Here is an 18,803-nt window from a genome sequence, read left to right on the forward strand (position 1 = left end):
GCATGTCTGCAACACCATGAAGAAGAATGTTAATTGTTAGTGATCCACAAAAGTACACATACACTGATTGGCATTAATGTTGGGCACAACACGAGCATTGATTTGGATACAAGGTGTAATACCGATATTGGTAGATATGTAGGGTACGATATATGCACCGGCTTGGATGCAAGAGATGTGTCATGAGCATTGATTTGCATTAACGCAAAGTGCATTGTGAGCATACTCTTTAAAGTGGAGTATAATATAGTTCTCTAATAATATATTAGTAGTTGCTTAACACACTCGCAGAAATGTAGGTATAATAAATCGAAGCACCCTATGATTATACAAAATTTTAAAAATGGTATGGTATATTCTTTAACATAGGGATAATGTCACAATAACTTGGTAGATCAGCTTCCAACTTCAAAATTTTAGTTGATGTTGGCATTTGCCTTTCACCAGAAAAGCAAACTTTCAGTTAAATCTTCATTCATTACTAGAAACCACACACCTTAATTAATTAATAAAAAAAAACCTTGATTTCCCCAAAACTGCATGCAACACAAACCCAGTTACTCGTGAAAAGAAATCAAGTACATATATTTAACTACGTTATAATGTTCTATCATACCTAACAATATTTAAAAAAATGGCTCCTAATCTCTCAATCAAGGACATATATTTGGAATGTGATGGTGGTTGGGAATTTAGAGTGTTGTTAAGGTTGGTTCACAAATAAGTCATGTGTTGTCCTTTCGGCTGTTGATCATGCTGCAAAACCCATTTAACCTAGATGAGAAATGAACCACCAATACTAACATAACCACGAGTAATCATGCTATCCTTAGACAAATGAGTCTAAGACTATCTTATTTCATGTTCCGAACAAATTAATTTTAATAAGTAATATAAAAATATTACATTTTATTTTAAAAAAAATTCAATTTATTTATATGTAAATATCTGATTAGTCAAAGATATAAAATGAGATATCCTTATGAACAAATGATCTCTAGAACAAAAGTCTTCTTTGTGAATTTCTCAATCCCACTTCCTATACCAACAATAGAAAATAGCCATATCATTCAAAATTGCCACATAACCACTTAACCTCATAAGATGGAAAGATAACAATGTCATTCTCGGATGGGGATCAGCTGTCCCCAACCATATCTCCAATCACGTCCATGACCAATCACAATGAAACAAAACTGATAAAGTTATGAATATTTAATTTTTTTAACTGACGTGGCATAATATGATTGGTCTGTGACAGAGTTTGGGACATAGTTTGGGACAACAGATCCTTATCCGTTATTCTCATAGATTAGAATAACTTATCCTTGACCTCACCATCTTCCTTCTCTACTCCTTCACCTACTCCTACACCTAAATCCAAAGACGAGCATGACGATCTATTGTCTTCAAATATAATTTTATTTTGAGAACGCCGTCTTTTGTTCTTTGCTCTTCTCAAATGACATCCTCAACTACCGCCATCTATTGTTGTGTGCCCTTCTTAGTGATGTCATTATATTTGTCCCAAATGCATCAATTATCCTCAATATATAGGAACACATTTCTTTGATATCCCTTTTATGTTTGTTTTTAACATGTATTATGTATAACATATTTGTTGTCTTCCAATGTTTATGCCTCTAGGTTTGTAAATTGGGTTTCCGAGTAAAATTTTCAATTGAGTGAAATTGGGGTTTGCCCAAATGTAGAAGTCACAAAGACACTAATGTTCATACAGCCTCATAGTTTTGATTAAGAACAAAACTAAAGGCTATACTCAATGGAATATAAGATATTTGCATTAAATCCTGTGTTAGTGGTAGATATTTGGTAACTTAGTATTATAATTATAAAATGTGCTGAAAGTGATGCTACTAGGGATTTTAATAAAACTTCTTTTGTGATTAAGTAACTCTAGTTTCTATATTTATGTAAACAAATTAGTTTTAAATAACAACATTGGTATCAAGTTGGCACTTTTAGTATATCTAGTTAACAAATTAGTTAAAGGCTATAACTAAACATTACTTTTGTAAATTTAAGAAGTGGAGTATTATTGATGAATAATTTCAGGATATATGTTGCCTATACAATTTAATAATTCTATTTTGTATTGTCTGTTGTTATTTTCAATTTCACGAAATCATATGATTCTCTTGGAAGCATAGTTGCTCTTTATGAATTCAACAAGAGAGGCTAAGCTAAGAATTGAAATAGAAGGAATTCAACGAGAACTTCAATGTGATCCACTAAACGTAGATGTATTTATAGGGTCAACAAAAACAACTAGTATAAGAGTATGTGATCACAAGCTAAGTAGAAGAAGTTTTTCAAAGACAAAAATTCTAAGCAAAGAGAATACATGATAAGAGTTTGTGTATTGCATATCACAAGAGATTTTGGTTTACTTTGTTATTAAGTATTTAATTTGTTTATATGTTTTGAAAGTAATTTTATGATGTTCTTAACCCACAATCGAATGAATATGAATTTATTTGTATCTAACATTATATATAATCAAAATTATATATAAAATGTGTATTCAGTTGTAGTTTTTGAATCTTTAAAATTGCTTTTTAAAATTATAAAGACTATACATGTATATTTACGCTGAGACTAACATTTGTTATCAACATTTCAAAAAACAAAACTAACTTTCCACTTCATTAGCCACACGTACATACATACATATGACTAATTTGGTGCAGAGCAGTAAAACAATTTGTCGCCACCCTTTCATTGAACTGTTTTAAAATATGTTCTCTTTGTTATTTAATTTTTGGTGCTAGCAAAAAGTTAAAATAATATTCCATAAAATTATTTATTTTAAATTAAATTTTCCAATTTAATTATCAAATGATATAATTATTTAGTAAATATTAGAACATTCGTTAGTGTGTAACCACAATTAATTTACTAATCAAGGTTGATGTATAACAATACTCCTTAACGACCATATAACATGAAGTAATATATTTTACTTTCAAGAACCACTAGAAGATTAATTAAAATATTTCATTCAATCTTTATAGCTCTGAACTAACTTTAAAGTATGGTACAACTGTTAAACTTTAATAAGTTGTCATGAGAACTCAAAGAAACTCATTTTTTTTATTCATTGTAATACCTTGACCAAGGTCTTATTTTATTATAAAGCTCAAACACATTATCAAGAGTTGATGAATTCATTCTTGATTAATCATTAATCTTACAAGCATTTAATCATACCCAATATTCATTCAAATAACGTCATGGGACATTATGTGTTCGAAATCAAAGTATGATAAATAACATGTTAATTACTATGTTAATCTCAGGTCAAAGAAAACTATTTCATTTCTTCTTAAGAATTTCCTATTGATAATTTAAGATAATCTCAGTTGAGTCAGTTCAATGATCATATCCACATATGCATTATCTATATGTGCAATTTAATAAATAAGAACTACTAATATTTATCCAATAAATATTATCACATATATTGATATATCTGAGTCATTGATGTCCTATTCTAAACGATTCTATGATCAAGAAAAAATTAGACTAAAAATTATAAAAGACATGTTTCTCATTATCATAATTTATATTATAATAACAAGTCTCTAATTTTTAATTAAGAACCTTATCATATAATCTATTTCATTTAATAGCAAATATGATAAAATAAATGCAATCACTTTAATTGTATTTAATAACAAATTGGATCTTGGACATAAATATAGAAATAGACAAATATATTTCCAACAGTAAATAACATTTATCAATCATCTTTGTAGAAGAGACATTCCTGACAGCTGGAGGTGAGATTTAGATGTTTCTGGGACTTTTACGATTAAATCGCTTACTAGGCTCAATTGGAATTGGGTCATCCTATTAGGGATAATTTTCTTAACATGTGTTGGATAACTTGCACTTCGTCAAAGATTTATTGTTTTATTTGGAAAAGTGTTTAGGCGAAGATTGGCCACAAAGGAGGAATTCCAAGGAAGGGACATATTCATTGGAGAAGATTCAAACTTGCTTATTAAGGAATCAAATTGAGTCAATTTATCATCTTTTGTTGTCTTGTGTTTTTGGCACATTATTCTAGAAAGGGTTTTACTCTTGGCTTGAGATTCCTCTTCATTTACCTAATTCTATTTCTGATTTGTTGGTGTTATATGAGTTGTTTTATAAATAAATAAAAGTTAGGAAATGGTGGAGAATGTTATGGTGTTTCATTGTGATTGAGAATACTATGGCTAACCCGGAGATGGACATGGTATAAAAATGATAGGATATGCAATAAATAAATGAAAACCATATACATATTGAACTCACAATAGAATTTTTTTTGAAGAGAAAAGTTTATAAAACACCTAAACTTTATGTATTTTATAAGTAGTTATTATGAACTATTTTCTCCCTAATTATCCCTTAAACTTTAAATATTGGTAAATTTGGTCCCTGCATAAACTCTTGTATTTTTTTAATCTCGACTCTTAGATTATTATTATTTCATTTTATTTTTGTATATATAACAATATTATTGTATTAACCACTTTTAACTCTAAACCTTACTTATCATCTTCTTCTCAATTAATTATGTAGTTTGATGGTGGTTTCTTCTGGATATCAATGTTGTGTAACCTGCATTGTTACATTGATACTATTGTGAGTCTAATTGCACCAATTTTCTTGTTGACTATGAATAATTTAATAATATATTTATACATGGATCAATTTCATCAATTGATAAAGTTTGAGGACAATAAGAAAAAAATAGTTTATAATGACTACTTGCAAAAACATAAAGTTTTGAGGATTTTATGCATTTTCCTTTTTTTTAAATACTAAATTCTTGAAATATATATAAACAATATTTTTTTATGTTATATTTCATTTATTAAAAAAACATTTCCATCCACTCTATTTCCTACTCACCTTCTCATATTTCATATTACAATGAAGGATATGCAATAAACAAATTCAATTCAATTCCTCATTTAGTTTAATCACCCTTTTGTTTAAAAACATTTAATTCAAAGGAAACTCAATAATATTTATACAACGTTTACCACAGTTTCTCCTTAATTTGTCAATTTGTATTCATTTGTTTTACCTATACGGATCTAACATGTAAATTACACTCTAAAATGCCATAATGATATATATGAGACACAATTAAATGATTGAGGCTACAAATAAAAAATTCAACAATAATAATAATAATTCAAAGCCTCTAATCTTGTATTTCCTTTTCTTGAGTTTCGAATGTTATTTGCATTTCTTGTGATTGTGGGTAATGTTGATATAAACAGAGATCCTCTCTAATACTAAAAATTTTAGTATTGAATTAAGATGGTGACATATGACATACAATTATTTTTAACTATCCAAATTTTCAATTTATTTTTAAATTAAAAAAGTATAAAACTTGTATTTACCTTATAATCCAATACTAATAGTCGAATATTTAAGATGATTTAATCAATGTTTATGTGGCTAAGTCTACAATATTTCAAACCACAAGGGCACAAATATATTAAAAAAATGCCACATCACATGTAAACCTAATGAGAAAAATGGAATTTACATGCATCATGCACCATTCCTTCTTCTTGATCTCTCAAGAAACATAAAAATCTGCTAATTTTTGCCATGAAAAAGTTTCATGCAGGGCCTCCAAAAATATTAGGTTGTCTACTTATCCTTCTAGGCAACCCAAAATTCTGATAACACTTTATTTCACCTCCAAAACTAGCTGTGACAATTATCATTCCCCATGCAGAAGTTTGAGTTGTTGAAGTTCCATAACTACTATCAAATGATGGTGTATTTGCAGCTGATATAGAAGGTGAATCACCATATCTTATTGATGCTGAACCTGATGCAAATGAGTCACCTAACCCAGAATTTGTTCTAGTTATTGCTTCAAGATCTTCCTCTATTATAGATAAGTCACTTGATGAGGCTTGGTGATTACTTTTCTTTGGAAGAGGTGGTAAGTTTCTCTTACTATTTGAAAAAGAATCACCATTTCCTGTTTCATTGTTTGAAATAGCTGCATTGTCTTCTTCTATTGGTGATGCTAGTTCACTTTCTATGGAATGGTTTTTACCTTTCTTTGGAAGAGGTGGTAACATTCTTTTACTATTTGCAACATTGGTTATATCACTTTCTGAAGGGTTTTTTGAGTGCCTTTTGGATTGGTTCATTGGAATTTGTGGAGGGTCACCCCTAATGGTACAAGGCCAAGGTATTGCTGTTGAAACATCTTTGCATTGGAAGTGTTCATGAGATTGAGTAGTAATTACACTTTTGCCTTTTCCAGGTTCTCCATGTTTCCATACATATACTTGAGAATCTTCACTTGCACTTATGATGTATCTTCCATCTTGACTAAATGTAGCTGCAATTTGACTATCTGTATTTTTAAAACCTGCTTATACCAAAATTTTGATTACATTATTACTTTATTTGGTAATCAGAGTAAATAGTCTCTCGTATTTTCGATCTTACCAGTTTGATCCCTTCAACTCTTCAAAAATCTAAAATGGTATCAAAATATTTTAAATGTTGGTCAAATTAGTCTTTTTTAACATGTTTTACAATACCTCATCCAGACTAATTTGACCATAAAAAGTACTAATTTGACCCATAATTGAAATTTTTAGGAACATTTTGCGTTTTTTTAATCTTTGAGGGAGTTGATAAGGTCGAAAAACATAATAGACTGAAATGAATATTTAAACCAAAATCTTATATTCATGCATGTTAAAACAATATACATAATAATATGATGTATCACCTTTAAACTTATGAACAACATCTGAACCATCAACAATTCTAATCCTTGAATCAGCTGAAGTTACAAGCACTTTTGATGGATTGCATGGAGAAAACTAAAAACAGAAAAAAAAAAACCAATTAATTTGAATAAAATGTCTTTTTGTTTGTCATAAACAATCTATGCTATCTTATTGTTATGGATATGAGTTTACCTGAAAACCAGTAACCTTTTTTAGTTGAGATTTTTTCTTATTCATTTCAATTGTCCCTGTTGGAGTTAATTTGCTATCTGGGGTCATATAAAAATAAGAGTTAACAACTTATGTAAATAATTTCAAATAATATGGTAAAGTTCTTCCAAAATACATTATTCCTAGATATAAAGTAGTAGAGAAAATGAGAAATTGACACCTTCTATGTTGTAACTACGACAACTTCCTTTTTGGGTGCCAACTAGAACACCCTACATCAATAAAACAAAGATCAATATTAATGTAAGATAGAAAAAAGATGTATGCATTAATAGTGTAAGAGTTTTTTATATCGAGTTAATGTATCATCCATCATTCATATTCACTTATTATTGATTCTTAAATAAAAGTAATACAAACGAATGGTCGATGATGCAGAAACAAGTGAGGAAAACATACATGACCATCAGGTGTGTAAGAAACTGCAGTAACCATTTCATGGATTTCAGTCCAATCCACAACAAGGCGTGAAGGTATATTCCATATTCTGATCTTAGCATCAAGAGATCCACTAATAAAAAAATCATCATCCATGGGATTGAAGTGTATGCAAGTTACTGTCATATCAAATAACCAATTAAGTAAAATTCATGTGCAAAAATATCTAACAATAAAAGTCAAAAAATAACATTATTTATTGAAATTATTGACAAAAGTTAAAAATATATCACCATAGTCATTATGTGCAAAGAATTTCAAGCATGTCTTAGTTTCCAAGTCCCACAATCTCACTGTTTTATCCATGGAAGAAGAGAGAAGTAGCTGCAAGGGAAAATCCAAAAAAAATAAGGAAAATTGAACCTTTTGTCATGTCTCCATCATAGTTATAAATTATGGTTGCAATGACATTTGAATTTCACTTGTATTCACCGCAATTACAAGAAAATGTGATTGATACAATCATGATAAATTGTTGGAATCAATGTTGTGAGGATTGGACTGGACTAAACAGTCTGACCGATCCGATTGTTAACCAGACTTAAAAACGGTTTTGATTTGCAGTCTTAACTGAATTAGGGATTGAACTGTTTTGAACCAGCAATACTTCAGTCTAATTAGACAGTTACCTAATATAAGACATCTTCTGATTTGATGTTCGGCTCGATTGAAACTAACAAAATTATAAAATATTGAAAAACTTACATTCTAAAAGGATATAGTTATAAATAACATTGGAAAGCTTACCTGAGATTTGGACCAAGACAAATCCAAAACTTCATCTTGATGACCAACAAAAGAACAATATGGTCTTTCAGAAAGTGAAAAAACTGTCTCAGGGACATGAACATAATCTGGAATAGTGTTCCCTCTTTTGCTTCCAAATTTCCCTTTTTTCTTCTTTTCACTTGACAATGGTGGAGCCTCTCTTTCCATGGATGAAAGCAATGATGGATGAATTGGAGTAAGATTTCCTTCCTCTTGTTTCAATGATAAAACCTCACATTCTTGCACTTCCCAAACATGAATCACTTTATCCTCTCCAGCACTTGCCAAAAAATGACCATCTAGACTAAACTTTATAGTCCAAATACAACCCTCATGGGCTTGTAATTCTTGACACAAATGCAATGCTGAAAGTTCCTTTTGTGACTTTCCACTTTGTCTAACTCTTACCCAATCATTCTTTCCTGCGGGTTTCGGCTCCAACCCTTGTTGTTGTTGTTGTTGCTGTTGTTGCTGTTGTATCGGTACCTCTCTTTCTCTTTCACCAACAAATCCACTTGCTACACCCTTTATGTTTTTCAACAATGAAGCCCCTCTTCTCTTGCTCAATCTCAAACTCCTTGAGATATATGAATTGGATGAGAGTTTCTTACCATATCCATCGCCTCTCGCGACCTTTGCGCGCCTCATCATTTCCTTAACGACCGCGGAATGTCCCACACTATTTTCGAACTCCTCCATTGTTAATTGTTTACCAGTCTGCAAATCACTTAGCCTATTCCAATTCCCATCTTCGCCGTATTCATTCACAATAAATTCCTTCCCGGTGTCCAAATTCTTGATCAAGAAGAATGCTCCAACTCCCGAACACGCCGCACCACTCGAAACCTTATGACCATGGTGCCTTCTTGATTCCCCTGCCTCACCACTTTCCTTCACCACTACTTTACTCCCATCTACATATGGTAAAACTCGAGCACGCGATAAAACTATCTCCGTAGAAGTCCTCGTGAGTCGCTGCTTTGACACATTCCCAATCATCTCCTCTTTTCTCACTTTCGCCAATGAAAATATATCAATGTCACCCTCCGAACGTGACCGAACCAAAGCATAAGAAACAGGGGAATGCTCTGTTTTTTTCTCTCCTGAAACAGGGGAAACAGAGGAAACAGAGGAAGTAGTACTATTTGTTGTTTTTCCTCCTTTGTCAACATTCTTTTCAAATTTCTTTGTGATTGCACGATCAAGAGCAGCACTTGTAGCCTTCAACAACTCTTTATTTTCATCCAAACCCATGCTGCCAAGTAATCTTCTTCTCCGTTCGTTTATCGATTCGGGTGCAGCCATCCAAATATCATAGTTAGGGGGTGCAGAAGATTCAACAGACATTCTCCCCATTCGAGAAACTGTTCGGAATCTCGATGATTGCATAGAGGAGATGGCAGAGGAGAAGGATACGCGGCTATCATCATAATCTTCATCGTCATCACGAGCAGCGAAATCGTTAGGAGAGGCCGTGGAGAGACGATTGTAAGTCTCGAAAAAATGGTCATCGTCATCATCATCGTCGCCGAGGCCATCCCAATTCATGGTAAGCGTTTTACGACGTTCCATGGTGGCCATCGGCGGCAATAGGTAGAGATGACAAAGACAAATGATGTTTGATTATTTATTATTACTAATAACTAATATAACTAATTAAAATTAACTATAATTATTATTATTCTAAAATTGTTTCTCTGTTTTTTTTTCACTTTGATGTGTGTTGAGGTAGAGAAAGTGGAAGGGAGAAAATTAAGGGAAGAAGGAGAGGTTGGTTATAGTTTTGAATTTTGGAGGCAAAGAAACAGTCAACAATTTTCTATTTAAATCACTCTTCTAAGATGAGGGTGTTGTGTAAATATATAGATGCTATGTTTCTTATGGAGAGGGTAGTGTGTTTATTTTTTGGTATCTAATTTAGAGAAAAACTTTGCGTAAAAATATATGTATGTAATAATAATTAATAAAATCTTGATAATACATTAAAAATTTAATACTAATTAATTTTTTTTATAAATGATAGTATTAAAAAACATAAATACATTTGTGTTTAGTATTCATTGATCGGTTGCCACCTTTGTGAATTTTATACATGGAAAATGGTTGGTGAATTGTTTTGCTTTTTGCTTCCTTTGTTAAATATATTTTTTCCTTCTCAATTTGTTTTCCCATCATAAGATGATTTTTTTATTCTCTTCTGTCATTATTAAATAAAACTTTCCATTATATATAAATAAAGAAGCATGTACAAAATTGTAGCATGGTTGATTTGATTTTTTTTAGTAAATGCATTTTATGGACTTCCTTATTCATACAAATCTAATAGTTTGCTACAATTAATTGGTGACTAGCCAATTAAATTAAAATCGTTGTTATGGTATTATCAAGAGTATCTATTATCTTATAACTAAGAAACTAATTATGTTCGAGGTGCATGACTGAACCCTTGATTGAATTCAAATTATTTGGTCAAGGTAACTTAAGTGTTAAATTTATATAACTTTAAAGTTTATTTAACAAGGTTATTTGCCAAATTTCAATAAAGTGATATTATATCTTATACAAGGTTTTAGAGCAGTCACTTTGTATCTTCCCATAAGCATATATTTGAGTTTGAATGTATGAAGAAAACACTCGCTTAGAAAAAACTATCCCGGTATACTATGAATGTTTCCATTTGGAACAAAAAATTTCTTGTGGAAAATATCTATTAGTAGACAAAGAAATACACCCATACAACATAAATGTGGTCATGATCCGATTTTACAAATTTACCTAAACCTTAAGCTAACAAGAGTATTTAATTGGTTGATAATAGATGGATAGAGTAATTTTAGCATAGAAACGAGACATTCTGTCCAACAGGCCTACTATGGTGACATGATTTCCCTTGTGTGGCTCACTCTGAGTCCTCGCATTGTCTGCCATTTGGACCATTGCATAACCTAGGTTTTACCATCCTTATGCCTATGTGATAGATTGGTATATGTTAGTGTTTGATGAATTTCAAATGGCCATGCAAGTGTCAGTTCTATCTTATTAGGTGGGTACTGAACAGACACCGATAAGATGATCCAAATTATCAATACTACCTTATAGCATGTCTCTAGGGTCGACACTTTGAATTAGATGAACATACAAATTGTTCTTTTGTGGTTGCATGGATAGGTCTGGGCAAGAGTTCTTCTGGTATTCTAGGTGGAGGTTGATTTGGACTCGCCAGTAGAGGTGCCTGAAAAGTTTTATTAATAATCAAGTCAGTATGAGTATACTGATGGTAGGAAGCAAATACTATATCATAGAGAATAAGTAATGAGGGGATAGTAATGAATAGAGATACTTCATGTTAGGGGGAGACTCCTATTTATAGTGGTTGAGAAGGATGACATGGATATGGAGGGTACTGTCGGGTGCTAATTTTCCCGTGTCAGACGGATTCGGCAAGCCCGCACTCTGTGCATAGTTGACTTGTTGCCTATGGCAGGTCTGGTAGCCACATCTCAGACCTATCTTTGTCGTGTTGGCAGGAGGGTAGGTGAAACTGCAGGTAGTACAACAATGCATTGTTTGCAGTGTGTCAGGCGGAGGTGGTCCCAAACCCAGTCTAGTAAGTCCAATCGATGAGTATGTGAAGTCCCTTGGCTGATTGTACCTAGACCTTGGTCAGTTGGGAGAAAGGACCATCCAGGCAGATAGGATATCTGGTTAACTGGGATGGAACACAAACTATTTAAATAATGCCACTTTTAAAAAAGGTTTGATCTCTATAACAATGGTGAGAAAAGGAGTTTTCATATGGTGAAGGTAAAATATGAAGTTTCAACGTCTGAATTAGCATAGAAGATTATTCTATCTTATCTTACTAAATTATTTTTTTGTTCCTTGTGTGAAGTTATATTTCTTTCTAATAGGGAGGTTTTATTCTTGACACGAGTGTGTTTCATTGCAAGGTTAGGAATGATAATCTTAAAATTTTACTACATAATTGACTGAGTATATTGCTTATTAACTCGTCAACTTCTGGTTTTTCTAACCCAATTAATAAGCAAATAAACTCTTTTTGAATATTGTTCAATTTGATCTGATGTTCAATTTAGAAACGGAGTGCATTGAGGACATTTGTTGAGGCTGACATGGTTTTATCAACCATAAGATTTCTAGGCCTTGAGTTTGTGTAAGTATTTATAATGACTTCTTTTCTTATGTTTTTTGTACTACTAAGGTATCTTCACCTTTTTGGTAAAGAACTAATTCATTTCTGATTTATAGCTCCCTCTCCCAACAAGTGTCACTCATAGAAATCGAATCACCGACCTTGATTTCTTTTCTTATGTTTAATAAGATACAAAATAATTTGTTTTAGTTTCTTATTTAAACTGCTAACATCTGGATCATGTTTTCTTTTAGGCCTTTGTGAATGCACATATAACATCATCACACATATGTAAAATGTACATACAACATTGGTGTTATGGACATCCAAGTCAAATGACCATACTCACTTGACATATTGTCTTGCTGAAATATACTTTGTACATTTTTCGTTCTTAATGAATTAAAAAAAGGAGGCATAATGTGAATTTTAGCAATTGTTGCAATTACCTATACTCATTCATTATTCCAACTAAATATTTTATTTTATTATTTTAGGCAAATAATAATGTTGCAAGTGTGTCTGATATATCTTTAGATGCGAGGACCATCCCAAACTTATAATATTTATAATATTTGTGATGTATTTTTTGAAGTGTAATATAATACTACCTTTAGTATTTGGATTTTAAGTTGCATTTAGATTTATAATGAATGTTGAATTATAACACATCCAACTATGTTATGACATACTAATTATTTGCAATGAAAAATTATTATTGTTTAGAGTATTTGCATTTACTGTTATAGATTTAAAAAAATCATTACAAATTAATGAGATTAAAATAATATGTTTAAGTATGTGTGTACTAAACCTTATACTAATGGAAGATAAGCTGAGATTTATACTTACAGAAATAAAAGTGTAGGTATAGCGACTTAGACTTATACCTATGGAAATAAAAGTGTAGGTATAGCGACTTATTGACGACAAAGAAAAATGTCAGTAGGTATAGGTTTTTCGAGCTATACCTACGGTTTTTGACAATTACCAACAGTTTTTTTTTGTAGTGCTTGGAAATGTGCTTAATGCTTTTGCATTCCCTTCTCCTTATCTCTTTAATAGAATCACGTTTTCTGTAACACAATTTGTACTATGTATTATCACTTGTGATTAATAAAAATATTTAATTATTAAAATTTTAATTTAAATATATTTTTCAACCAATCACAGAAAATAACACATGTAATGACATATTTTTTAGACAGAAGATTTGTTCCCATTTTTAATGCTTTCTACTACTCCTTTAGATATAATAATAATTATCTATATCTATACTACTTACTACTTAATAAAGTCAAAATGCAATATAATCATCCAACCATCATGTAATCTATAGTTCCTTATTTTGCCCTCACATTATCTTCTAATTTCTACCAAAAAACATTTAACCCAATGTCCTTCTCCACCTAATATTAATACATGTTCCATGTTATTTGGTTAACTATTTATTATTTCTTGCATTATAACAAGGGGTATTCGCAGTCTATTTAGATCGATTTTTAGGCAAAAAATGATCCAATCCAAACACGTAATTAACATATGGTCTGGACTGGTCTGTTTATATTAAGATGTCCGATTCAATTCGATCCAATTATAATATGCGGTTTGGATCAGTTTTTTATTTTATAAAATATTGAAATTTCACTTACATTCAAAACTCATAAAAATGACTAAATATTAAGCATAAAAAAACAATGAAAATTGTTCAACAACATTAAAATGTGTGCAACTATAGTATAAGTAAACAATATCATAAAATAGTAAGACAATAATAATAAAAGTAAAAAATAGTAACAATAATAACAAGATATCAATAATAACAAGACAACAAAATAACAAGATATCAATAACAATAATATGAGCACTTGCAACGTAATTTTAACAGTTATGGTGTTCCACCGATGATTAATAACAATAATACTTTCACAATAATAAAATTGATAATAAAACACCTAATCAGAATAACACTTGAATCCTCTTTATTTGGTTGTGAGATTGGTTTAAGTTCTAAAAAAAGTGTATAAAAACATATCAACATATATATAAGTATGTGTTATAGAATATAACAAATAAAATATAGATACAATTTTGGAAGACACTTAAAAGTATTACACATTTAAACTTTACATATTATTTCGGTCCAGTCTGGATCCAAGAGGTGAAATCAAAATCCGGACCCGACCAATCGATCTTTAAAAAATAAGTCCAACACGATCCAAATGCATTCAGTTTTTATGGTTTCGATCTATTTGCATTGGTTTTTGGTTTTATTGTTGGACCGGTCTGAATTTGGACACCCCTAATTATAACTATCATATTTTCCCCATAAATAGTCAATTTAGTCAACAAAATATGGAACTTGACAAATAATTATCATGATATAATATAACTAAACTATATTACTGTGAATTATTAAATTAATAATAAAAATGCACATTACAAACAATATGAAAGAAGTTGATAGACATTAGGGGTGACAATTGGATGGGTTTGGATTTGGATCCTAATGGATGGATAGAAAACTAATCCAAATAAATCCATTACATCACATTTTTAAATTATCCAATCCATTAATATTCAATGAATTTCAATTCATCCATTCTATCCATGTATCCATTTTAATGGATTGGATGGATGGATATCCAACCCACTTTTTTTTTTTAATTTGAACAAAACATTTTAATAAAGCAATTTAAAGAAAAAAATTCTTTTAAATAATATTATTTAATAAAGCATTTTTAAATATCAATTTTAAAAAATATTTTTTTTAAAAAGTGTTTTTTTTTTATAAGCAATTTTAAAAAGGTGAATTTGTGAAAAAAAATTATAAGCACTTTTAGTAGTAAGAATCTCTGGTGCAACATAATTGGTAGGGGTGTAAAAGTCCAGTTCGGTTTTTGACGCAATGTAATGACCGAACTAAACACAAAGATATGGTTCGGTTCGATTAACCGCAAATTTTAGTTCATTAGTGGTTCGGTTCCGCAGTTTTTCAACTTATTTAAAGAAAATCATTTAAGAAATATTTGAACATAATTTGCAAAGTATAAAGTCAACTAAATGAATACTAAACACGTCAATAATAAAATATTTAATACTCTTTCTAGTAAAATAATAATAATTCAACATTTCAACGCACTACAAACCTTGAAATTTTAGTCTACAAAATCTTCTAAAATATTCAACAAAATTTAAGAATGACAAACTTGGCACCAATATTTTAGTCTAACAGTAACACCTAATACTCCACATCATTAGTAATATCCTCAAGTTGTTTCTTTATTTTCTTTTAGTTCTTTAATTTATTTATTTGATTAATTTCATCTCTGAATAGTGACAAAATGTACACTAGTTTTTTTAGTTTTCTTTCTATTTTCTCAATGAATAATAGAGATAATAGATATTTAGGTTTGGTTACTAATTTATTTTTTCTATTTGCCTCTTATTTATAGACTATTTTATTAATAATCATAAATTCTTAATCATATTTTATATCTTAACTTTAAAGCTTAATCATCCAAATATAAAATAAAATTATTTTTTAATATGCGGTTCGGTTCGGTTCTAACGGTTCCAAAATTTACAAAACTGTGAACCGAACCGAACTTAAATGGTTCAAAATAAAAAAAAATGAACCGAACCGCGGAACTGAACCGAACCGCATTTTATGGTTCAGTTCGGTTTCATCAGTTTTACGGTTTAAACCAGAACCGCTTACACCTCTAATAATTTGGACTTCCATAAGTTGTATGCAACAGTTCATCATCCTGAAATATTTAATTTTGTTATTATATTATCACATCAGTCAATAACCAAAATGATATATTTATACTTTACATTAAGATATTGGGGTAAAGCACTAAGGCCGAAATCATTTATACTTTTTTGATAAGCACTTTTTAAAATCACAATTACCATTTTCAACTTTTGTAATGTGTGTGAGATTGTGCTTAGAAAGGTGAGGAATTTTTTATATCAATATTGAATTCATTGGAAAAAAATTGTTTTTTTTTTAATTTCTTGGATGGATTGGTTATCCATCCAAATGGATATCCATTGGATATAATGGATGGATTTGAATCCATCCATTATCAACACCATTCATTTGATTATATCCATTTAAATCAATTTGATTAGTTCTAACGGATGGATTTAATTTGGATGGATTTGGATGGGTTTTGGATTATGGATAATTTTGTCACCCCTAATAAACATGACACGCTAATAATAATAAAGATTAAACTCTCAAAATATTAACACCCACATGATAAATTTAAACAAATAGAGTTATTGGATTCATTTAAGTTGATCTAGAGTTGTCTCCATGTACTATTGTGTTTGGTTTCCATTATCTTTCGTGCCTAACAATATATACAAAGAGAGAGAAGTTATATTTTTCCTTCCTTTTTAAACAAATCAAAATGGTATATATATTTTCCTCCATTTGATTAAGTGTGTGATATGTAATACCACCAAAGAGTTAGTGAGATAGTTAATTAGCTTATTTGACAAATAAACAAACTATCCTTTGGCGTTTAATTAACTAGTTATGATCTTGTAAGTTCTTTTTTAATAAGCTACTTGCTATATGTTACAAGCTTATAAAATGAGCTTATTCATTTTATATATACTTATCACTAATTTCATCAACTCATCGTGCTAAATAAATTTGATTTAATAATGTATTTTATCATCTCTTAACTCTTAAACTTCATGCATATAAGACTTCAAGTAGCATATAAACTTCCATCTAACTTGTAAATCATCATCTAGTTTATACCTAAAATTCCTTTCCTCCTATACATTGAACCAAAGAAACTTGTGCCCACAAAATTTGGCATGGTAAAATAAATATTTATTGTCTCAAATCATATCTTAAATCTTATCCTCTACTGATGACAATAAAAGTAGAAAAAATAATAAATATTTAAAATTTTAATTGATATAACATATTTTAGTGATATGATACATAATTTCAGACATGGTTTTGGAGAATAGATCTTTCTTCACTATCAATCATGCATGTAACGTAAGTTCATCACGTTGGAGCAAATTGCCCTTATTTTATCACAAAAATGCATATTTTAAGAGATTATGTAAGTGTGAAGCTAATTTGTACACAGCCTTAATTTTTACGATAAGTTCCACTTTTCATGCGTTTACTTTGAATTTCAAATATATGTATACATTGCAATGACTTTTATGAATGTTATAGTGCCACGCCTATAACTAGTTAACTACAACGATTCACGTCCTTTTGATTATAAAAAAGGAAGAGTCGATCGACTTGATATTGAGAAAAAAATCTTCCATTTACCAAAATTAAACGTAATATTTTTTTTTGGATACAAATTATTAAACGTAATATGTTACCACCGTTATATACTTTAATGTATATGTATCATATATTATATTACTTTTATTAAATTCAAAATCACTATCAAGACATTTATAGTGAATGTGACATTCACATTATAAAAACTTTTACAATACATAAACTATTTTTTCTTTCTTTATATATGCTTACATCTTTCGTTGAAATAAAATATTTCAAATGCAAGGTCAGAAAGAAAGTAATTGAATGAATGTTTAGTGTTTAATTAGTTTAATTAATTAATATGAGAACAATGCCAAAAAACATTAATACCAATATCATTATATTATTTCCCCATCAATTCGCAGGAACACATCTTCTATTCAACAATATAATTATATATATTATAAACTATAATCGATTTCAGAAAAATAATTAATAATTATACTTTTACTTAAATACATTTTCTTCAATAAATCACAATTTATAATATATGAGATGTCACATATTGTATGACAAAAAATGTTTTTGCAAATTATACAACTGGAGTACGTCTTGTGTGACGTAAATTATGGATTTTATGGAGAAAATGTAAAATGGTCAAAGGAGAAACAATATTCTATAATAAAGTTCACATGTCCTAAAAAAATCATGTCTTTATATCAACCAATCAAATTTCAATAATTAATATAAAATATTAATTTATGTTTTTATATATTTTTTTTAATAAAACATTATTTTTTAATTAGATGAAAACACAATATAACACTAATGATCCCCATTCCAAATTAATTGTATTCAATCACGAAATACATAGTGTTATTATATTAGAGCCCCCACATGAAAGATTGTTTATATTTCTTAACAATTCAACAGATAACCTCTAGCATTTTTTTATGAGAAAAATATATTATTTTATTATAAATATGTTATGAAATATAAAAAAAATATAAGAAAAAACAAATGTTAAGTAGAAGTTGCAACTAATTTCAAGTCAAAATTTTAAAACATTCACATTGGTTATTCAATTAGAATAAGCCATTGTGTGTTTGCTTCTTTTCCATTAATTCATAACCAAAACTTTATATTCCTTGATCTACAA

General features: G+C 29.7%; 1 protein-coding gene across 1 annotated transcript; it reads right to left on the reverse strand.

The window, feature by feature from the left end:
* Positions 5,502 to 9,895, reverse strand: LOC109363256 (WD repeat-containing protein 44-like). The gene is made up of 7 exons (XM_019609458.1): positions 8,211 to 9,895; positions 7,697 to 7,787; positions 7,425 to 7,582; positions 7,186 to 7,237; positions 6,987 to 7,063; positions 6,794 to 6,887; positions 5,502 to 6,424 (listed from the first exon to the last, which is right to left on the reverse strand). Exons 1-7 carry the CDS (start codon positions 9,810 to 9,812, stop codon positions 5,655 to 5,657), a joined length of 2,844 nt encoding a protein of 947 aa, XP_019465003.1. The 5' UTR covers positions 9,813 to 9,895; the 3' UTR covers positions 5,502 to 5,654.

This window comes from Lupinus angustifolius, chromosome LG13 (genome assembly GCF_001865875.1).
Source record: "Lupinus angustifolius cultivar Tanjil chromosome LG13, LupAngTanjil_v1.0, whole genome shotgun sequence".
In the NCBI taxonomy this organism is placed as follows: domain Eukaryota; kingdom Viridiplantae; phylum Streptophyta; class Magnoliopsida; order Fabales; family Fabaceae; genus Lupinus; species Lupinus angustifolius.